General features: G+C 42.5%; 1 protein-coding gene across 4 annotated transcripts in view; it reads left to right on the top strand.

The window, feature by feature from the left end:
- GRIA1 (glutamate ionotropic receptor AMPA type subunit 1) overlaps positions 1–21,032 on the top strand; it is a 315,034-nt gene that overhangs the window by 241,934 nt on the left and 52,068 nt on the right. For all 4 annotated transcript variants that reach the window (XM_069763529.1, XM_069763528.1, XM_069763527.1 and 1 more), the window contains exons 9-10: positions 6,069–6,179; positions 16,306–16,512. In XM_069763529.1, coding sequence (XP_069619630.1) covers positions 6,069–6,179; positions 16,306–16,512 — 318 coding nt within the window. The remainder of the gene's footprint in view (positions 1–6,068; positions 6,180–16,305; positions 16,513–21,032) is intronic.

Below are 21,032 nucleotides of genomic sequence, written 5' to 3'. Positions count from 1 at the left end.
TTTGGAGGCAAGTCCAGAGTCCCCTTGTCCAGGTGGAAATCAGTAGCCTTCCCTTGCGCTGCGGTGGTGTAATCCCTTACTGCCTATGGCTTCACATAAGGGTCTCACAGGTGTGGTGTTTCGTTCTCTCTGTCCCCCATATAGGATAGGACAATACCCATATGTTTATAGGATAACCCGGCTCTGTGGGTGTCACCGTGCCTCCTGGGTGTAGGTGCGGACAGGTAACCTGCAATTAGCTGTCCTGCCGGTCTCTGAAATAAGGCGTAGAGGTCCAGCCACGTAGTATATTGCCCAGTCACATAGTATATTGCCCAGCTACGTAGTATATTGCCCAGTCACGTAGTATATTGCCCAGTCACGTAGTATATTGCCCAGCGACGTAGTATACAGCACAGAGCCACGTAGTATATTGCCCAGCCACGTAGTATATTGCCCAGCTGCGTAGTATACAGCACAGAGCCATGTAGTATACAGCACAGAGTCACGTAGTATACTGCCCAGTCACGTAGTATATAGCACAGCCCACGCAGTATATAACAGTGGCCACGTAATATATAGCACAGCCCACGGAGTATATCACACTGCCTATGTAGTATACAGCACAGAGCCACGTGGTATGTAACACAGCCCACGTAGTATACAGCAGTGTGGGCACCATATCCCTGTTAAAAAAATAATGAAAATAAAAAATAGTTATATACTCACCTCCTGGGATCTTGAGGAGCTCCGGCGATAGGCGCGCGGCTGCCGCCATCTTCCGTTCCCAGGATGCATTGCGAAATTACCCAGATGACTTAGCGGTCTCGCGAGACCGCTAAGTCTTCTGGGTAATTTCGCAATGCATCGCTGGGAACGGAAGATGGCGGCAGCCGCGAGCGGCTCAGCGGACAACGGAGGGTGAGTATTGCAGGTTTTTGGTTTTTTTTTATTATTTTTAACATTGCATTTTTTTACTATTGATGCCGCATAAGCAGCATCAATAGTAAAAGGTTGGGGACACACAGGGTTAATAGCGGCGGTAACGGAGTGCGTTACCCGTGGCATAACGCGGTCCGTTACCGCCGGCAATAACCCTGTGTGAGCGGTGAGTGGAGGGAAGTATGCGGGCGCCGGCCACTGACTGCGGCTAGTAAGGAGCGGCCATTTTCTTCCGGACTGTGCCCGTCGCTGATTGGTCGTGGCTGTTTTGCCGCGACCAATCAGCGACTTGGATTTCCAGGACAGACAGAGGCCGCGACCAATGAATATCCGTGACAGACAGACAGACAGACAGACAAATGGAAGTGACCCTTAGACAATTATATAGAAGATATATATATATATATATATATACCAGGATGAAGGTGGTAGGCCCAACCAAATCTTGCATGGGGGCCCATCAAATCTGTATTTTTGGTTAAAAAAAAACAACCCCATAAAGACATTCATTGTTGAATTGCCTATTGAAGCATACGGACGTCAAAGAGGGGGTGCCTGGTGCCCCAACCAAGCCAAGCCATGTGTTATGTTTTCATGGCTGCCATATGATGCTACGTATCCTCTCCTCTTCTCCTCCCTGTGACTGTAAGATTTTCTGTGGACTCAATTCTGTTTTAAACCATTCCCTAAGAGACTGCTGTCAAGAAAAGGAGACTTTTGGAAATGTATAGACATGTTAAATTCTCCTTCTAAGAAATGTGTTTCATATATTCACAAGTAATATTGATTTATGCAATTATACTAAAAGATGACAATAGGATCATAGATGGCTAATCCCTATTCATATTGATAGATTATATATATATATATATATATATATATATATATATATATATATATATATTTTGGTGCAAAGTGAAGAGATTATTCTGGGTTTTATATGCTGTAATTAGGAACCATGGAAGAGTTTGCTCCTCTTCACCCTCAAGGACTGTTGACACCCTTAGGGAAGCAAAATCCCAAGGAAGCAAAGATGAGGACCTCATTCCAGCCTTTATCCTCTATCTTGTCACCAGTGATTCATCTTCTGCTCTAAATGACTTGGAGCAGAGGATACTGGTGTCTTAATAATTCACTGTCTGCTTGCCTACTAATACAGCGCTATATTATCTTGCTTATGTCCACCAGAACAGCAGTCCTAGGATTAAAGATTACTTAGGTTGTCCCCATTTTTCATAATGCCATGGCTCACCACAACCACCAAGAGAACTGAACAGATGGTCAATCTACGATTCGGACCTACAATGACATATTACGTAGCGGACTAGGCCAGCACCGCCGTGTTTCATTTTCTAGGTGGCTTTTGACTTTTGCTCCTCTTCTTTTGAAGTTCTGATAAGTAATAGTTTTGTGGAACCAGTGACAATAATGTCAAGGTATTTTCAGTCACTTCTTATATCAAGAGGCTTTAGAGTGGCCATACCGTTAAAAATGAATAGTTTTGCCTGTAAAGAGTGATCAATGGATGAAATGTAAAGGCTTTGTCCACTACTGGACAACTCCATCCTAACAGAGCAGACTTCTACTCTGTCAGAATAATGAAAGGCTGCAGCCGATTGGCGGTCATTGTCATTGACATGGGTGGAACAGTGTTGGTCCGAGAGGTGAGTACATAGATTTTTTAAGAATTTTTTTATGGCCAATTTAGCTTTGTTTGAATGGGGTTGTCCAGTACCAAGAATGGTTGTTTTTGCCCACTGATGACGCACCATAAAAGTATCAGAAGTTGGTTGTGTATGAAATTTTCATCCAAGAGCCCTTAGTCCACAAGTGATCGTTCTGTGAAGAAGCGAACTTAGGAAATTCCAAGAATCTTCTAATAATTATTTTTCATTGTTCACCTAGTGTCACTGACTATACAGTATATGACTTGTCACTAGTGATGAGCGAATATACTTGGAGGACCCCCGAGCATGCTCGAGAAATCTCGAGTAACGAGTATATTCGCTCATCACTACTTGTCACCCATACGGCAACTGTACCAGCCAATATCGGCTAAAATGCATATGGCTACTTTGACGTAATGAACATTCGTTTGGTTCGTCTTCTTCACCCATCAACCTACCTCTTGGCCTAGTGATGGTTCCCCTTTATGGAAGTGATGTTATTCTTCAGAAAAAAAGCAAGGCATTTCTCTTAACCCTTTAACCTAATGGTTGCCAAAATAAAGTTGCAAAATCAGAAACACAGCATAATAATTTTTGTCCATCATGCACACAATTATACTCTTGTGTTGTATGGTTGTCTGGACCTATCCTGCACCTCTGGTTTTATATGGCAGCACATCAATTTTCTCTATTGTGGAAGTATTCATCCATCGAAGATACCATATGGCAGGTATGTAGATTATGTAAAGAAAAACATTTTCCTGCCATCTTCCAGGAAAAATAGAAGGCTTTATTCCAACATCCATTAATCCACCATGGATTCAAAGAGTAAGACATCTTCAAATATATCCAAATAGGTTTTTTCTATTTCCTTTTACTATGCGTTTCAGACTGTAACCCAGTCCTTATTAATGGATAAATAAATACATTTCCAATAATAAGGACTGAGTTACAGTCTGAGACTAGTGATGAGCGAGTATACTCATTGCTCGGGTTTTCCCGAGCACGCTCAGGTGGTGTCCGAGTATTTGTGACTGCTCAGAGATTTAGTTTTATTGACTCAGCTGCATGATTTATGGCTGCTAGCCAGCCTGAGTACATGTGGGGGTTGCCTGGTTGCTAGGGAATCCCCACATGTAATCAGGCTGTCTAGTAGCCGCAAATCATGCAGCTGCCACGACAAAAACGAAATCTCCGAGCAGTCACAAATACTCGGAGACCACCCGAGCGTGCTCGGGAAAACCCGAGCAACGAGTATACTCGCTCACCACTATCTGAGACGCGTAGGAAAAGGAAGAAATGTACAATATGTTTGAATATACTTGAAGATGTCTTACTCTTTTCGTATGATGGAATAAAGCTGGCTATTTTATCTAGAAGACAACTGGAGAACTTTTTTCTTTGGATCCTCGTTGTGCTATACCTGGCAAGAATGGCTTTAGCTGTCTCTGGGTTGAGAATCTCACAGTAGCCTCCATAAGGGTGAGCTGTTCTTTTTCCTATGTTAATAAAGATAATCTACCATACAGGTCATTAAAAAGATTGGTTTTGAGACCTCTTGATCCTGTCAATATACTAGACTCGAGGATGACATTGAGAGAAAGGTAGACTCAGTTCTGGCGCAGATCAAATGGAGTGCAGGGCATAATGCTTACAAAGGTTGGACATACCTTCAGGGCAACCCGTACAGTTGCACAGGTGATCAGAACGTAATGGGACCCCTACCTTCTTCAAAGCAGATAGCAAATTCTTTAACAGGGTCAAAAAATTGGTGTATTATCATGAACTATTGTACTGCAAAGGTCCCGTACACTGTTCCGGCAGTTAGCTGGGCAGTTAGTCTTTGGTACACAGTTTAGTGACTATGGTTGTGGCTAATAGTAATGCAGTTAAAACCTTTAGCATACAGGTTGGCAACTACAAGGCAGCTCATGGTAAGTTTATGGACCCACTACAGGCTCCGGTTCAACCCTGTCTCGGGAAACACAGGCTAGTGGGGCTGATGAGGTTTTGTTACCTGATGGCTGGGAAGTAGTCCACTCTGCTGCGATACACCGGTGACCACTGACAGGTCCAAGCTTTCTCCATGGACCACCACTATCGCAAACAGTACTATGCACTCTGCATCTCGTGCAACACACTCTTAGTGTGCCAAAATTCACATAAAATATACACTAGAGCCTGTGTGATGCTACACTACTACGTTCACACACGTGACCACAGACCCTACATTGCCTATCGTGCCTGCTTGTGCACAGTTTTTAGTGTTAGCTTCAAAGGTGCAAGATCCTATACATCTAAACCATGAGAATGGTGCACATAGTAAAGCAACAACGTAGGTATGCAATGGTAGGAGTGCTCCCTTACATGTCATAAAACACATGTTCTATCATTGTAGCCTAATTTCTTCATTGCCTCGACTTACTGAGTGACATTTTGGACTTTGGCACAATATTCTTGACTCCAATTTTTTTTCATGGCCTTCAACTTCATCTTGAGCCATGGTGACTAGATGGATGAATGATCTGTAGGAAGATCGATGTTGTGCAAGCCTAGATAGGTCCACCAGGGTCTTCTCCACCATTAATTTGTTTGTATCAAGCTAGTCTTCCTCTACGTCTTGCTCCTTCTATTCTTCTGACCATGATGTCCTTCTCCAGTGATTGCTCTCTTCGTATGATATCTTCAAAATTGACAAAGTCGTAGCTTGGGGATTCTTGCTTCTAGTGACATGTCTGGCTTGATTTGTTCCAAAATTGATTTGTTTGTTCTTCATGCCATCCATAGTATTGATAATATTCTACTCCAGCACCACATTTCAAAGGCGTCAGTTCTTCTTTGGTCTTGTTTTTTATCGTCCAGGTTTCACAGAAAAGACCAAACTATGTATGAGCCATGTCTTTGTCCCCATTACGGTACCTCAAACCCTCCAGACTATTGGATTGGGTTTCCCATGAGAAAAAGGAAAATTACCCCCTAATCGTCTTCGTCAATGACCATATCAATTCTATACTTCACAGCTAATCACAGTTTGAGACTGATGACGCGGGCAACACAACCAAGGGATCGTATTAAATCCACTAAAATTAGATCTAATTGAAGATAAACCCGATAGACCGAAGTCCTTGTAGATCCAAATAACAGCGTGGGGTGTTTACAAGATTATTCGGAAATATGAGTCCTCGCTCTCGTTAATGGCACTTGACAGCCGGAGCTGCTGCCACTGACTGACAGTTTTAAATTGTCTTGTAAAAGACACCCACACTCAATACACCGTCGCTACGCAGCGACAAACCAAGTGGGAATCACTGATTTATTACCCAATGCCATAGATCTCGGAAAAAAAGTTTCTCGCTTTTCCCTTCGGTTCTACCTTCTGCTTACAGAAAAAAAAGGCATGTGTTGTAGTAGGAATATTTGGTTGCATGCAAATATAAAGGCGCCCATCATGGATTATTCATTTTCTTTCCTAATTACCAGATAGCTACGTGGAATGAAGATGACAAACTGATCCCTCTGGCTACAGATGCCCAAGCTGGAAATGACTCTGTTGGAGTGCAAAACAGGACGTATATTGTCACCACCATATTGGTATGTATGTGTTGGTACACTACATATAGATTTGGGTTTTACCACTTTTTGAGGCTAGAATAGCATTTTGGGTATCTTAAATCTTCTGCTGGGAGAGTATGTTGGGGGAAAGATGCTCCACCACAGGAAAAATGTAGTATCACACAGTTCCTGTAAAACGCACAGATGTTCCAGAATTAAAAAACGCTCTTTATGCACACTTTACTTAAAGGGAACCTGTCACCTGAATTTGGCGGGACCGGTTTTCGGTCATATGGGCGGAGTTTTTGGGTGTTTGATTCACCCTTTCCTTACCTGCTGGCTGCATGCTGGCCACAATATTGGATTGAAGTTCATTCTCTGTCCTCTGTAGTACACGCCTGCGCAAGGCAATCTTGCCTTGCGCACGCGCAGTATGCTTTGCCCAACTGCGGGCAAAGCCGAAAAGCATTAGTGCGCTTGCGCCGGCGCACTATGTCCCGGAAGTATTTTGCTGTGTTCCGGGACATAGTGTGCCGGCGCATGCGCACTAATGCTTTTTGACTTTGCCCGCACTTGGACAAAGCATACTGCACATGCGCAAGGCAAGATTGCCTTGCGCAGGCATGTACTACAGAGGACAGAGAATGATCTTCAATCCAATATTGCGGCCAGCATGCATCCAGCGGGTAAGGAAAGGGTGAATCAAACACCTGAAAACTCTGCCCATATGACCGAAAACCGGTCCCACCAAATTCAGGTGACAGGTTCCCTTTAAAGGGAATCTGTCACCAGGTTTTTGCAACGTAATCTGAGAGCAGCATCAGGTAGATAAAGGAACACTGATTCCAGCGATGTATCACTTAGTTCACTGGGTGCAGCAGTTGTGATACAATCAGAGTTTTTAGATGTAGAAGAACTCAAAAAGAATGACCCCACCCACACCACAGCTTTCTGTGCACATTGTATATTGACAGTGAGCTGCTTGTCAGTGGTGGGGGCGTGGTTGGACTAGGAAGCACATGTCAGGCAGTGATAATCTCCTGCTGATAAAACATTGATTGTATTGAAACTACAGCACTCAGCCTAATAATTGACACATCGCTGAAATCAGTGTCTCATCCCCAACCTCATGCTGCCCTCGGATTACATAGCAAAAACCTGCTGACGTATTCCCTATGGAGGAATTATTCAACTATACTAAAAACTGTACAGACTCCATGAGTGGGATAAAAATAACAAGCTGATGCCAAGTACAGAACTGTATAAAGTAATAAAATATCCTAATATTTATCCCATATGGTGAATGATGAAGTAAAAAAAATCAAAATGGCAAATGTATTGGGGGGTTTTGGTCACTTTGTCTTCTCACCAAAAAATGGAATAAAACGCAATCAGAAAGTCATATGGACTCTATAATGTTAATAGTAAAAATTACAGCTCGTATTAAAAAAAACTAAACATGCACTTTTACAACTCTGTTGAGCAGAAAAAGATAAATATATATATATATATATATATATATACGGTATATATATATATATAGCTTTTGGCAGGTGACAAGGACCATTTCAAAGCAAATAATGACTGACTGGGATTCAGCATAGATTTGGAGCCGGCCATGACAGTTGTTCTATTATTTTGATTCCCTTAACAACCAATCATAGCTCAGGTTTAATTTCTTAAATTACTCCAGCAAATTGAAACCAGGACTGTGATTGGTTGATATGGGCAATCCTCAATGACAGTTTTGATAAAGTTCTTCATGAAGAGTTATTTAAACCCTTCCTGGCACACAGTCATGGCCGAAAGCGTTGACACCCTTGAAATTGTCCCAGAAAATGAATATGCAAATTGCCTCTTTAGAAAGGAAGGGGTCTTGAACTCTATAGCACCAACTTTTGGAAACAGCAATCCTACAAATCACTATTGACCCATTAATGAGTCGTGCAATATGACTTAAGAAAAAAGCCAAATCAGAGTCTCAATTTGCAGACATGGTGTTTCAGGGTATTGCTTCTCATTAGTGCAAAGTATGAGAACTGACTTGGCTAGGTGAGAGGCTCTAGACAGAGGTCTAAGGGATATTGTTTCTCCATGCCAATGTAAAGAGGCTTATTTGCTGTGCAATGCTCACCTGGGAAATTTAATATGCAAATTGCATCTTAAAAGATGAAGAGTACTTACTTTGGGTCGAAATGTCACTCTTCACAAAGAGAAACATAGAAACGTTACCCCTTAGACCTCAGTCCAGAGCTTTTCACCTAGTCAGGTCAGATCTCATGCTTTGCACTCACGAGGGGTAATACCCCGAAACACCATGTCTGAAAATTGACATTCTTATTTGGCTTCTATGTTGTCATATTGCAAGACTCGTTAAAGGGTCGATAGTGACTCATAGGATTACTGTTACCAACAGGTGGTGCTATAGAGTTCAAGCACTCTTCCTCTCTGAAGAGGTGTTCAATGGGATTTAGATCTGGACTCATTGCTGGTCTCTTCAGAACTCTCCAGTGCTTTGCTTCCATTCATTTCTGGGTGCTTCTTGAAGTATGTTTGAGGTCATTATCCTGCTGGAAGACCCTGACCTACAATGCAAACCAAACTTTCTGACACTGGGAACTACATTGCGGCCAAAAATGCTTTGGTAATCTTCAGATTTCATGATGCCTTGCACACAGTAAAGGCACCCAGTGCCAGAGGCAGCAAAACAATTCCAAAACATCTTTGAACCTCCACCATATTTGACTGTAGGTACTGTGTCCTTTTCTTTGAAGGCCTCCTTCCATTTTCGATAAACAGTAGAATGATGTGCTTTACCAAAAAGCTCTAGTTTGGTCTCATTTGTGCACAAAACGTTTTCCTAGAAGGATTTTGGCTTACTCATGAATATTTTGTCAAACTGCAGTCAGTCTAGCATTTTTACATCTCTGTGTCAGCGGTGGGGTATTCCTGGGTCTCCTGCCATAGCGTTTCATTTCATTCAAATGTCGATTTCATTAAAATATTTAGTTTTTCCTTGTTTTTTGTGTTATTCCAATACACACAAAGGAAATAAACACGTGTATAATAAAACATGTGCAATTGCAATAACTTTCTGGGAGAAATATTTCATTTTCTGGAACAATATCAAGAGTGCCAACACTTTTGGCCATGACTCTATGTCATACTATTACATCATATGTAGGGACTCGTTTCTTTTATCTAGGCTTTATTAAAAATAAAGAAATTTAAAAAAAAATTTTTTTAAAAAGAAACATGTCTGGCATTGCTCTGTCCATATAAGAAAGATCTATTAAAATATAAAAATAATAAACCTGATTGGTAAAATTACCATAATGAGAAAAAAAGATTGAAATGCTAGAATCGCAGTTTTTTAGTCTTTGCAACAATGTGAAAAAATGTAATTCGAAGAGATCAAAATGTCGTTTCTTCCCCCACTGAGCAGGAAAAAACTGTAAAGCAGCTCTGCAGCCCCTTTGTTTTCATACTTGTTGATGGTCTCTGATGTCCGACTCCCCAGTATTAAGTGAATGCATATTCTAGCTATGTGCCATTACTTACTATTAACTAAGGTTTTTATGCTAAATGTACTTTTTGCATTTTTAATAACATTTTTTTTTTCAAATTTCCATATCCCTGCAGTAGTACAAATAGATAAATGTATAAATCGGAAATCTTGCAAGTTTTACATTGGTTAGTAGGCCTTATAATGGCCCCACACATCTGTTTCTGGGCAGATTACTTTTCAGCAGTTTCATTATCGTCACAGACAGGATTACAATGAAAGGTAATCCAGGATCCATCCATTCCTAATAGCTGATGTAACAGTTCATCTCCTTCCACTCCCTCCTTACCTTTGCTCAGATTGGGACATGCTCAGATTACAGTATGTTCACTTAAAGGCAACCTGTCACACCCAAAATCGATGGTGATGTAAGCTCACCGTCATCAGGGGCTTATCTACAGCATTCTGTAATGCTGTAGATAAGCCGCCGATGTTACCTGAAAGAGGAGAAAAAGAGGTTAAATTATACTCACCCAGGGGCGGTCCCGCTCCGATGGGCGTCTCAGGTCCGGAACAGCCCCTCCCATCTTCATTCCATGATGCCCTCTTCTGGTCTTCATGCCGCGGCTCAGGTGCAGGCGTACTTTGTCTGCCCTGTTGAGGGCAGAGCAAAGTACTGCAGTGTGCAGGCGCTGGGCCTCCCTGACCTTTCCGGCGCCTGCGCACTGCAGTACTTTGCTCTGCCCTCAACAGGGCAGACAAAGTATGCCTGCGCCAGAGCTGCGGCGTGAAGACCAGAAGAGGATGTCATGGAATGAAGATAGGAGGCGCCGGAGCGGACCTGAGACGCCCATCCGACCAAACCACCCTGGGTGAGTATAATCTAACCTCTTTTTCTCCTTTTGGGGGTGACAGGTTCCCATTAATGCTTCTACAGAAAAGATCGGGTCTGACCTGGTATATTGCTGCTAATGTCCGTGTCCCCCACAGGAAGTAGGAGACTTAAATTAGGCCTGGAGGCCAGTGTGAAAATTGTAAGATGTTTTATTTTTTTATGTAGTGATGTGAAAACTAATTATAAAATGATCATACATGTTTTTAAAATACATTTGACATAAAAACCTAATTTAAAGGGAACCTATCATCATGAAAATATTGTCCATCATGTCATAGAGCAGGGGATTGATGAGTGGATTGATATATAGTTTTGGGAGAAAATATTCAGTAAAACCCATGATTTCATAATTTAATCCTCTGCTATTTCTGGGATTTCCGGTCCAGTGGGCGGTCCTATCAGTGACTGAAAGCTTTCTACGTATAAATGTGCATGCAGAGTGAGCTGTCAGTCACTGATAGGACCGCCCACTGGACAGGAAATCCCAGAAATAGCAGAGGATTAAACGATGAGAACACAGGCTATACTGAATATTTTCTCACAAACGTATATATCAATCTGCTCAGCTTCTGTTGCTCTATATCATGGTGCCTGCAGATTAGATTGTATTTTCTTGGTGACAGGTTCCCTTTAAACAATAGGTCATTTTGTACTGACACAATCCCTTTAAGAGCTTGTCTAGATTGTCTGCCACTTGGTTCCTACACAAAATACAGATGATTGTCGGAAGCTTCAGGCTTTAACTATAAACCTTGTGATTGGTTTATAGTTAAAGGGGTTGGCCACTCACTGTTTATTAATGACCTATCCATGGGTTAGACCATGAATATCTGATCGGTGGCGGTGGCACTTCCACAGATCAGAAGTTACCAGTGGCAGTCGGGAGTTTTCAAACGCTGCTGGAATATCGCAACTCCGTCATTTCTATAGTGGCTGCGGGTAGGTTCTTGTTGTGAATTCTGCTCTTGGGCTCCCTCCGGTGGTTGTTGATGGTAATGCAGTTATTCCTGAGCAGCAGTCTTGGACAGGTGTTTCTGCTAATTGCAATTCGGACTGGGGTATTTAGCTGTGCAGGACTCATTAGTCCTTGCCAGTAGTCAATGTTCCTTTGGAAGTGTTGGTCTTCTGCCTGGCCCCTCCTGCTTGCTACCAATTCAGCTAAGATAAGTGTTTTCTTCATTTTTTTAGACACACTGCTGTGTGTTTATTTTCTGTGCTTATCTTGTTTCTATTTTGTTCCTGCTAGACTGTGCCTGATGTTTTTCTCAGTCTAGTTGGACTCGCTGGAGTCGCAGATATACTCTCCACATCTTTAGTTAGGTGGTGGAGTTTTTGTATTTTTCTGCTGTGGATATTTTGTAGTGTTTTATGCTGACCGCATAGTATCCTGTACTATCCTTTCCTATCTAGGTAGAAGTGGCCTCCTTTGCTTATCCCTGTTTTCTGTCTGCGTGTGTCTTTTCCTCTCCTACTCACAGTCATTATTTGTGGGGGGCTACCTATCCTTTGGGGGTCTACTCTGAGGCAAGAGAGTTTTCCTATTTCCATCTTTAGGGATATTTAGTCCTTAGGCTGTGTCGAGGTGCCTAGGTCTGGTTAGGCACACCCCACGGCTACTTCTAGTTGCATTGATAGGATCAGGGTTTGCGGTCAGTAAAGTTACCACTGCTCCAGCGAAGGTCATTTCATGCTGCTCCAAGGCCACCTGATCATAACAGGTTCTAAAGATCCAAATGGTAGGATGTGGATCTGCAGTACCGGCCGCGGCCACTATAGCTGTGACGGAGCTAATGTTTTATGGCAGAATCTGAGAACTTGGGATCTCTGAGGGTCCCAGTGGTCAGACATCCAGGGATCAATAAGTTATCCCCTATTCTATTGATAGGGGATAACCTGTTAAGTTGGTACAAACCCTTTAAAGAGGATGTTCAAAAAAGAGGATTACAAAAGAGGGTCTCTTTTTGTTTTTTTCTGAAACAGTGCCACCTTAGGCTGTTACTGGTATTGCATCTCAATTACAAACATTTTTATTGATTGAGCCGCAATATCAGGCATTGTCCCTGGACGATAGTGGGTCTCTTCTTTCATCCAATGCTTATCAATTTGTCATAGATGCAGAGATGGGAGCATTATAAGAAAAAGTGGGACCATGTACCCCCTAAAAGATACCCTTCATATGTTATATACTACTTTTTACCGTATCTTATATCACGTAAAGAGTGAAGGTTTTCGGCATAGCGCACTACTAACCCCAGCGCATACAAATGAAGGCGCGGTACTGATAGATAGCATCGATTACTGTGCCCAAGTTCCCGGAGACGCTGACACTTACTGATATCTGACGATGATTTATGTCCTCTGACAATGAGGTAATGACGACAGAAAGCTTTAGGGAATTGTTTTTTTCCAAAGTGAAAAAAAAGACTTGAACAAAAAAAGTCAGCAATGTGCTCCAACTTCCTGAAAAAGTAAAAAATATTTAATGGCATGGCACAATCTAGGTTCTGTTCACATGATGAGGCAGAAGAAAAAATTAAATTAAGGCTACGTTCCCATCGTGAGTTTTTGGTAATTTTTTTACGCTGCGTATTTTAGAAAAAATCTAAGTACGGTAACCTATTTTACTTAGGCCCCATCACACGTTGGTGTTTCTGGTATGTGTGGCGTCCATTTTCACATGTACCAAAGACACATACACACACCCATTGTAATGTATGGGGCTGCGCACAGTCCGTGTGACCATCACGTAGACATGGTCGTTTTTTTTCGGTAGCATGGATGACAAAGGACGTATTGTCATCCACATGTGCACACGGATGACATAAGTGTAACATCCGTGTGCTGTTCGTGTGATACATACTGGAATAGAAAGCAGATTAGAAATTACAGATTTTTATGTGTTAAAGATGTGCAAAGAGATAGATAGATAGATAGATAGATAGATAGATAGATAGATAGATAGATAGATAGATAGATAGATAGATAGATAGATAGATAATAGAAAGATAATAGATGACACGCAGACATACCTCTCCGGACCTGACCTCTCCTCCTTGCTTACCAAAATCCCGCACTGTCTGTCTGCCATTTCAGCCTTCTTTTCTGCTCGCTTTCTACAACTGAACATGGATAAAACAGAATTCATCATCTTTCCCCCATCTCACTCTACCCCTCCACCAGATCTATCCATCAATGTCAATGGCTGCTCACTATCCCCAGTCCCACACGCCCGGTGCCTCGGGGTGATCCTCGACTCTGCCCTCTCCTTCAAGCCACATATCCAAGCCCTTGCCTCCTCCTGCCGTCTCAGACTCAAAAATATTTCCCGGATCCGTGCTTTCCTCGACCGCAACACTGCAAAAACGCTAGTGCATGCCCTTATCATCTCCCGCCTCGACTACTGCAACCTCCTACTCTCTGGACTCCCCTCTAGCACTCTGGCACCACTCCAATCCATCCTACACTCTGCTGCCCGCCTAATCCACCTGTCCCCCCGCTATTCCCCAGCCTCTCCCCTGTGTCAAGCCCTTCACTGGCTTCCTATCGCCCAGAGACTCCAGTTCAAAACCCTCACACTGACATACAAAGCCATCCACAACCTGTCTCCTCCATACATCTGTGACATGGTCTCCCAGTACTTACCTACACGCAACCTCCGATCCTCCCAAGACCTCCTTCTCTACTCCCCTCTCATCTCTTCTTCCCATAACCGCATCCAAGACTTCTCCCGTGCTTCCCCAATACTCTGGAACTCTCTACCCCAACACATCAGACTCGCGCCTAACATAGAAACCTTCAAAAAGAACCTGAAGACTCATCTCTTCCGACAAGCCTACAGCCTGCAGTGATCCTCAACCTACTGAACAGCCGCACAGCCAGCTCTTCCCTCTCCTAGTGTATCCTCACCCACCCCCTGCAGACTGTGAGCCCTCGCGGGCAGGGTCCTCCCTCCTTATGTACTCGTGTGCCTTGTTATCTGCTCATGTTTAATGTATTTGTCTATATTTGCCTCGTATTCACATGTAAAGCGCCATGGAATAAATGGCGCTATAAAAATGTATAATAATAATAATAGATAGATAGATAGATAGATTGATAGATAGATAATAGTTAGATGATAGATAGATTGATAGATAGATAGATAGATAGATAGATAGATAGATAGATAGATAGATAGATAGATAGATATCCATGACATATATAATTGATGCCGTGCATGTGTAGCTTACTGTACATGTATTAGCCTAGTTAATAAATAAATGAATGAAAATAACAACATTGGGTCCCCCCATTTTTGGTAACCAGCAAAGATAAAACAGACAGCTGTGAGTTGATATTATCAGGCTGGGAAGGTCCATGATTATTGGGCCCTTCCCAGCCTAAATATACCATCCTGCAGCCAATCCAGAAGTGGTGCATCACATGACACTCCCCAATTCTGGCGCCTTGCCTTGGCTCTTCGCGATGCCCTGGAACATTGGCAATCAGGGTAATGGGGCACGGGGTTGACGTCAGCTGTGAATTGTCAAAAAACACAGCTGACATCAAGCCCTGGTGTTAGTAATGGAGATAGATAGATATCACATATACAAATTTTGCCTTATACGTGTATCTAAGGGCCCAATAACCATGGACCTACCCAGTCTGATAATATCACCTCACAGCTGTCTGCTTTATCTTTGCTGGTTACCAAAAAAGAAGGGGACCTCATGTAATGTTTTACATTTATTTATTTATTAGGTTCATACATGTACAGTAAGTTACACATTCAAGGCACAAATTATATGTCATGGACATCTATCTATCTATCCATCTATCTATTATCTATCTATTATCTATCTATCTATCTATTATCTATCTATCTATCTATCTATCCATTTATCTATTTGTAACTTTTTATCGCATACAAGATTTCTCTCGTGCATGCCCCTACTCTGGAATTCTCTACCACAACACATCAGACTCTCGCCTACCATCGAAACCTTCAAAAAGAACCTGAAGACCCACCTCTTCCGACAAGCCTACAACCAGCAGTAACCACCGATCGACCAAACCGCTGCACGGCCAGCTCTACCCTCACCTACTGTATCCTCACCCATCCCTTGTAGATTGTGAGCCCTCGCGGGCAGGGTCCTCTCTCCTCCTGTACCAGTTATGACTTGTATTGTTCAAGATTATTGTACTTGTTTTATGATGTATACCCCTCCTCACATGTAAAGCGCCATAGAATAAATGGCGCTATAAATAATAATAATAATAATCTATCTTTATCTTTAACACATAAAAATTAGTCATTTCTATTCTGCATTCTATTCCGGTACATGTCACACGGATGGCACATGGACGGCACACGGATGGTACACAGAGATGGTACAAACGTACACATGATCGGCCCCAAAAAAAAACACACATATAGAAAAAACGGACTGTCTCACGCATACTTTTTTAAGCAGATATGTGAAGGTGGCCCAAGGATTCAGAACTGGGGTTATGTGCTGCATGAAAGAAACAGGAGCCACATATGAGAGGGGCATATAGTGCAATACGCTAATTTTTATTCACTGATGGGCACTTTGAATGGCCATAAAATGGATATTATTGTAATAAAGCTGAGCTGTAATACCAAACACGGCCTATGTCAAAGAGTGGCACTTTGGCAAAAATAAATATCTATATATGTATCCGTCTATTTTACTTTAAACTGTCTTAAGTGGTAACCTGATGACTAATTATGTTTTTTTTTGTCCCCTATATCCTGTCATTAGGAAGCACCGTACGTTATGTACAAAAAGAACGCTGACGAATTTGAAGGCAACGATAAGTTTGAGGGTTACTGTGTGGAGCTTGCCCAAGAAGTTGCCAAGCACGTGGGATTCAAGTATAAACTAGAGATCGTGAAGGATGGAAAGTATGGCGCACGTGATTCAGACATGAAAGCCTGGAACGGGATGGTGGGAGAGCTGGTGTATGGGGTATGTCTATAATGTTGCTCTATTACATTTCTACATTTCGAGTCTTGGGTTTTCATTGGCTGTAAGCCATAATCATCAACATTAACAGCAATAAACACTTGAAATAGATCACTCTGTTTGTAATGACTCTATATAATGTACGAGTTTCACTTTTTGTATTGAAGAACTGAAATAAATTAACTTTTTGATGATATTCTAATTTTGTGAGAAGCACCTACAGTATATATTATATATACAGTGGGGCAAAAAAGTATTTAGTCAGTCAGCAATAGTGCAAGTTCCACCACTTAAAAAGATGAGAGGCGTCTGTAATTTACATCATAGGTAGACCTCAACTATGGGAGACAAACTGAGAAAAAAAAATCCATAAAATCACATTGTCTGTTTTTTTAACATTTTATTTGCATATTATGGTGGAAAATAAGTATTTGGTCAGAAACAAAAGGTCATCTCAATACTTTGTAATATATCCTTTGTTGGCAATGACAGAGGTCAAACGTTTTCTGTAAGTCTTCACAAGGTTGCCACACACTGTTGTTGGTATGTTGGCCCATTCCTCCATGCAGATCTCCTCTAGAGCAGTGATGTTTTTGGCTTTTCGCTTGGCAACACGGACATTCAACTCCCTCCAAAGGTTTTCTATAGGGTTGAGATCTGGAGACTGGCTAGGCCACTCCAGGACCTTGAAATGCTTCTTACGAAGCCACTCCTTCGTTGCCCTGGCGGTGTGCTTTGGATCATTGTCATGTTGAAAGACCCAGCCACGTTTCATCTTCAATGCCCTTGCTGATGGAAGGAGGTTTGCACTCAAAATCTCACGATACATGGCCCCATTCATTCTTTCATGTACCCGGATCAGTCGTCCTGGCCCCTTTGCAGAGAAACAGCCCCAAAGCATGATGTTTCCACCACCATGCTTTACAGTAGGTATGGTGTTTGATGGATGCAACTCAGTATTCTTTTTCCTCCAAACACGACAAGTTGTGTTTCTACCAAACAGTTCCAGTTTGGTTTCATCAGACCATAGGACATTCTCCCAAAACTCCTCTGGATCATCCAAATGCTCTCTAGCAAACTTCAGACGGGCCCGGACATGTACTGGCTTAAGCAGTGGGACACGTCTGGCACTGCAGGATCTGAGTCCATGGTTGCGTAGTGTGTTACTTATGGTAGGCCTTGTTACATTGGTCCCAGCTCTCTGCAGTTCATTCACTAGGTCTCCCCGCGTGGTTCTGGGACTTTTGCTCACCGTTCTTGTGATCATTCTGACCCCACGGGGTGGGATTTTGCGTGGAGCCCCAGATCGAGGGAGATTATCAGTGGTCTTGTATGTCTTCCATTTTCTAATTATTGCTCCCACTGTTGATTTCTTCACTCCAAGCTGGTTGGCTATTGCAGATTCAGTCTTCCCAGCCTGGTGCAGGGCTACAATTTTGTTTCTGGTGTCCTTCGACAGCTCTTTGGTCTTCACCATAGTGGAGTTTGGAGTCAGACTGTTTGAGGGTGTGCACAGGTGTCTTTTTATACTGATAACAAGTTTAAACAGGTGCCATTACTACAGGTAATGAGTGGAGGAAAGAGGAGACTCTTAAAGAAGAAGTTACAGGTCTGTGAGAGCCAGAAATCTTGATTGTTTGTTTCTGACCAAATACTTATTTTCCACCATAATATGCAAAAAAAATTATAAAAAAACAGACAATGTGATTTTCTGGATTTTTTTTTCTCAGTTTGTCTCCCATAGTTGAGGTCTACCTATGATGTAAATTACAGACGCCTCTCATCTTTTTAAGTGGTGGAACTTGCACTATTGCTGACTGACTAAATACTTTTTTGCCCCACTGTATATATATATATATATATATAATGATAATCCACTTGGTAAAATTTAGCCTGGGTCTATACGGTGACCTGTGTGCAATCCTCGGACGATGTCGCGCGACCAAAATCATCAGTGCAACCTGCAATTCACAGATAAGTCGACCGCAAGTCGTTGTTGCATGTGCTTTGAAATCAATGGCAAGTGAGTCGCGTCTAAATTACCACCAGCGACAGAAAATCCAAGACATTTGGAAACAGTATAAAGTCGTAGCCGCAGGAGGTCGCAGTGTGACTCTATAGGGACCCATATGATGCCATGTTGCAAGGTGAAAATGCAATTTGAGTGTCACGCGACCCATGTTGCCATGTAGCCGCAGCCTTAGGGTTCGCTCACACTAGTGTGTAGCATCCGATGAGAGAATCATGTGACAGAATCGAATGCTACATATATGCAAGCGACCCGAGGCTCAAACTCCGCTGCGAGCGTGAGCTGAGTGTCGGATACAAGAATCAGACCACAGCTATGTAGAAGATGGAGAACTTATTTTCTCCATCTTCTCCATTGTGGGAGTCGGCATATATTAGACTCTCACAATGTTTTGCAAGCACCCATATGTCCATGTTTTGCTCGTACCTGTAGACTTGTATGGGTGCGTGACGTCCGATATATGCTGCCAATCGCAGCATGCAGGGATTTTTCTCTCATGCCGGCTCTAGTCGGCACTTCTCCATAGTATAAGATTGAAGCGAGTGATATCCGATGAAGCAACCGGTAGCACTCATCCGAGTTATACGCTGGCTACTCGCCACTGTGAGCGAACCTTTAAATTTAGTGAGCCATATTCCGACTTTTAAATTACGTTCGTATAAGAACATTTCAGGAATTACAGAATTAAATAAAAGCCCCTGTACCTGAAGCGAGTTTATATACAGCTTGTTGGGGCTTCCCTACAGCAGGGAAGAGACTAAAATAAAAGGACATTTTTCCAACCCCCTTCAGCTTTTTCTTGTGTATGGATTCCCAATAGTAGACCATGAGGGGAAAGTGAAACTCAATGCTTTATTATTAATTAAGTTTACACAACCAATTGGAGATTATACAGCGCAGTCTGACTGATTTCTATCTCTCCATATTAAGTCTGCTCAGTGCATCTTCCCCCCTCCCGTCCTACTTTTTTTTTTTTTCCTACCCCCCCTACGGCTATGGACATGTTGTTGCTTTACCTCCCTTGATGGAAGCTGGTAACCATGGCAACCTCACTATGGTGCCTGCGTTGCGGCCTGCAGCCATTTTGGTAACCTTTCCTGTTCTCACATGCTCCGTCTCAGTGGGTGCAGAATCTCAGGACTTATCTTACAGCGAGACTAAAGGATACGTCAGCTTTTTGCCCCGTACATCTCCATGATGCCTTTTTTTGCCCTGTGGTGTATAAACCTGCTTAATGAATCTACGTGATTATATACAATTCATGGCACGTGTCCTTTAATTTTCTGTTTATATAGATACTATTGCATTCATTTATTCTGCTCCGACTGTGGAAGGCAAGGACTTTAACTTAGAAATATTCACGAGTAGGAACAACCTTTAAATATGTGACCTCTCCTATAACCTGTCAATATCCATAATTGTGTGATTAACCCTATATCTAAAGGGGTTGTCGCATTACCGATAGACTTGAGCAAAAAGATTTGTGCCGCCTTGATCCACCATTCAGTCCTGTCTTGCTTGGCAGCTGGACCAGTGCAATCTTCCCTTATGGCACTAGTATCCTTGGCCCATCATCCTGGGTGCCTGACATATGCTAAGCCACATGAAATAATAATGTTGTGGCGTAACACACATCGTGACATCATGTGAGGCCTTCTGACTTTGCGTGAGACCTTGTATGAGGACTAGTAAACACTAAATGCTCCCATTATTCTGGCTACAGAAGTGAAGGACAGGGCTGGACTAGGGCAGCGCAAATCTTTTCACTCAACTGTACTTATACTGTAGACAATCCCTTTAATGTAGGAGGAAGCATGGTGAGCTGCTGAACTGCCAAGATCCCCAAACACCTGAATATGTATGAAGTAGTCATAACTGGACATTGCCCCTTCTACCAGAGTCACCTAGGTCCAAAAGAACAAGCCGCACTGCGGATTAACTAGCTCACCCCAGCTAGGCATCCCAGGAGGCACGGATCTGTAAGGAACCACTTGTAGAAACGAAGAGCATAAATGATCGAGCTTCCAAGCTTGCAAAAATTCATTGGATTAAAGCATATTAATAGATTCGATCATGAGCTTAGACACAGCTACGCGTTTCGAACATCCGTTGCGTTCTTTAACAAAGCAGCTCTGTTAAAGAACGCAATGGATGTTCGAAACCCCTAGCTGCGTCTAAACTCATGATGGAATCTATTATTAGTTTTTTAATCCAATAAATTTTTGAAAGCTTGGAAGCTGGATCGTTTCCTCACTGCTTTTTAGGGGCTCTCCACTCTGGCTCATAGAGGAGGGATCTCTAGAAAGGATAACCAACCCCATTAATCGTTGTGAATCAAGAACCCATGAGTTTGTCTTTGTATAGCAACCAAAAACAGTGGCCAACTCTTGTGCTCATGTATAAGCCATCAATTAGGGAATACTTGAGTGCTAGGGGGTCATAGTCATTGACCTCAAATGGGAACCGTTGCACCAACAGAAGAGCACTTAATAGG

Source organism: Ranitomeya imitator, chromosome 4, assembly GCF_032444005.1.
Source record: "Ranitomeya imitator isolate aRanImi1 chromosome 4, aRanImi1.pri, whole genome shotgun sequence".
Taxonomy (NCBI): Eukaryota; Metazoa; Chordata; class Amphibia; order Anura; family Dendrobatidae; genus Ranitomeya; species Ranitomeya imitator.
This window is presented reverse-complemented; position numbering and strand designations above follow the sequence as displayed.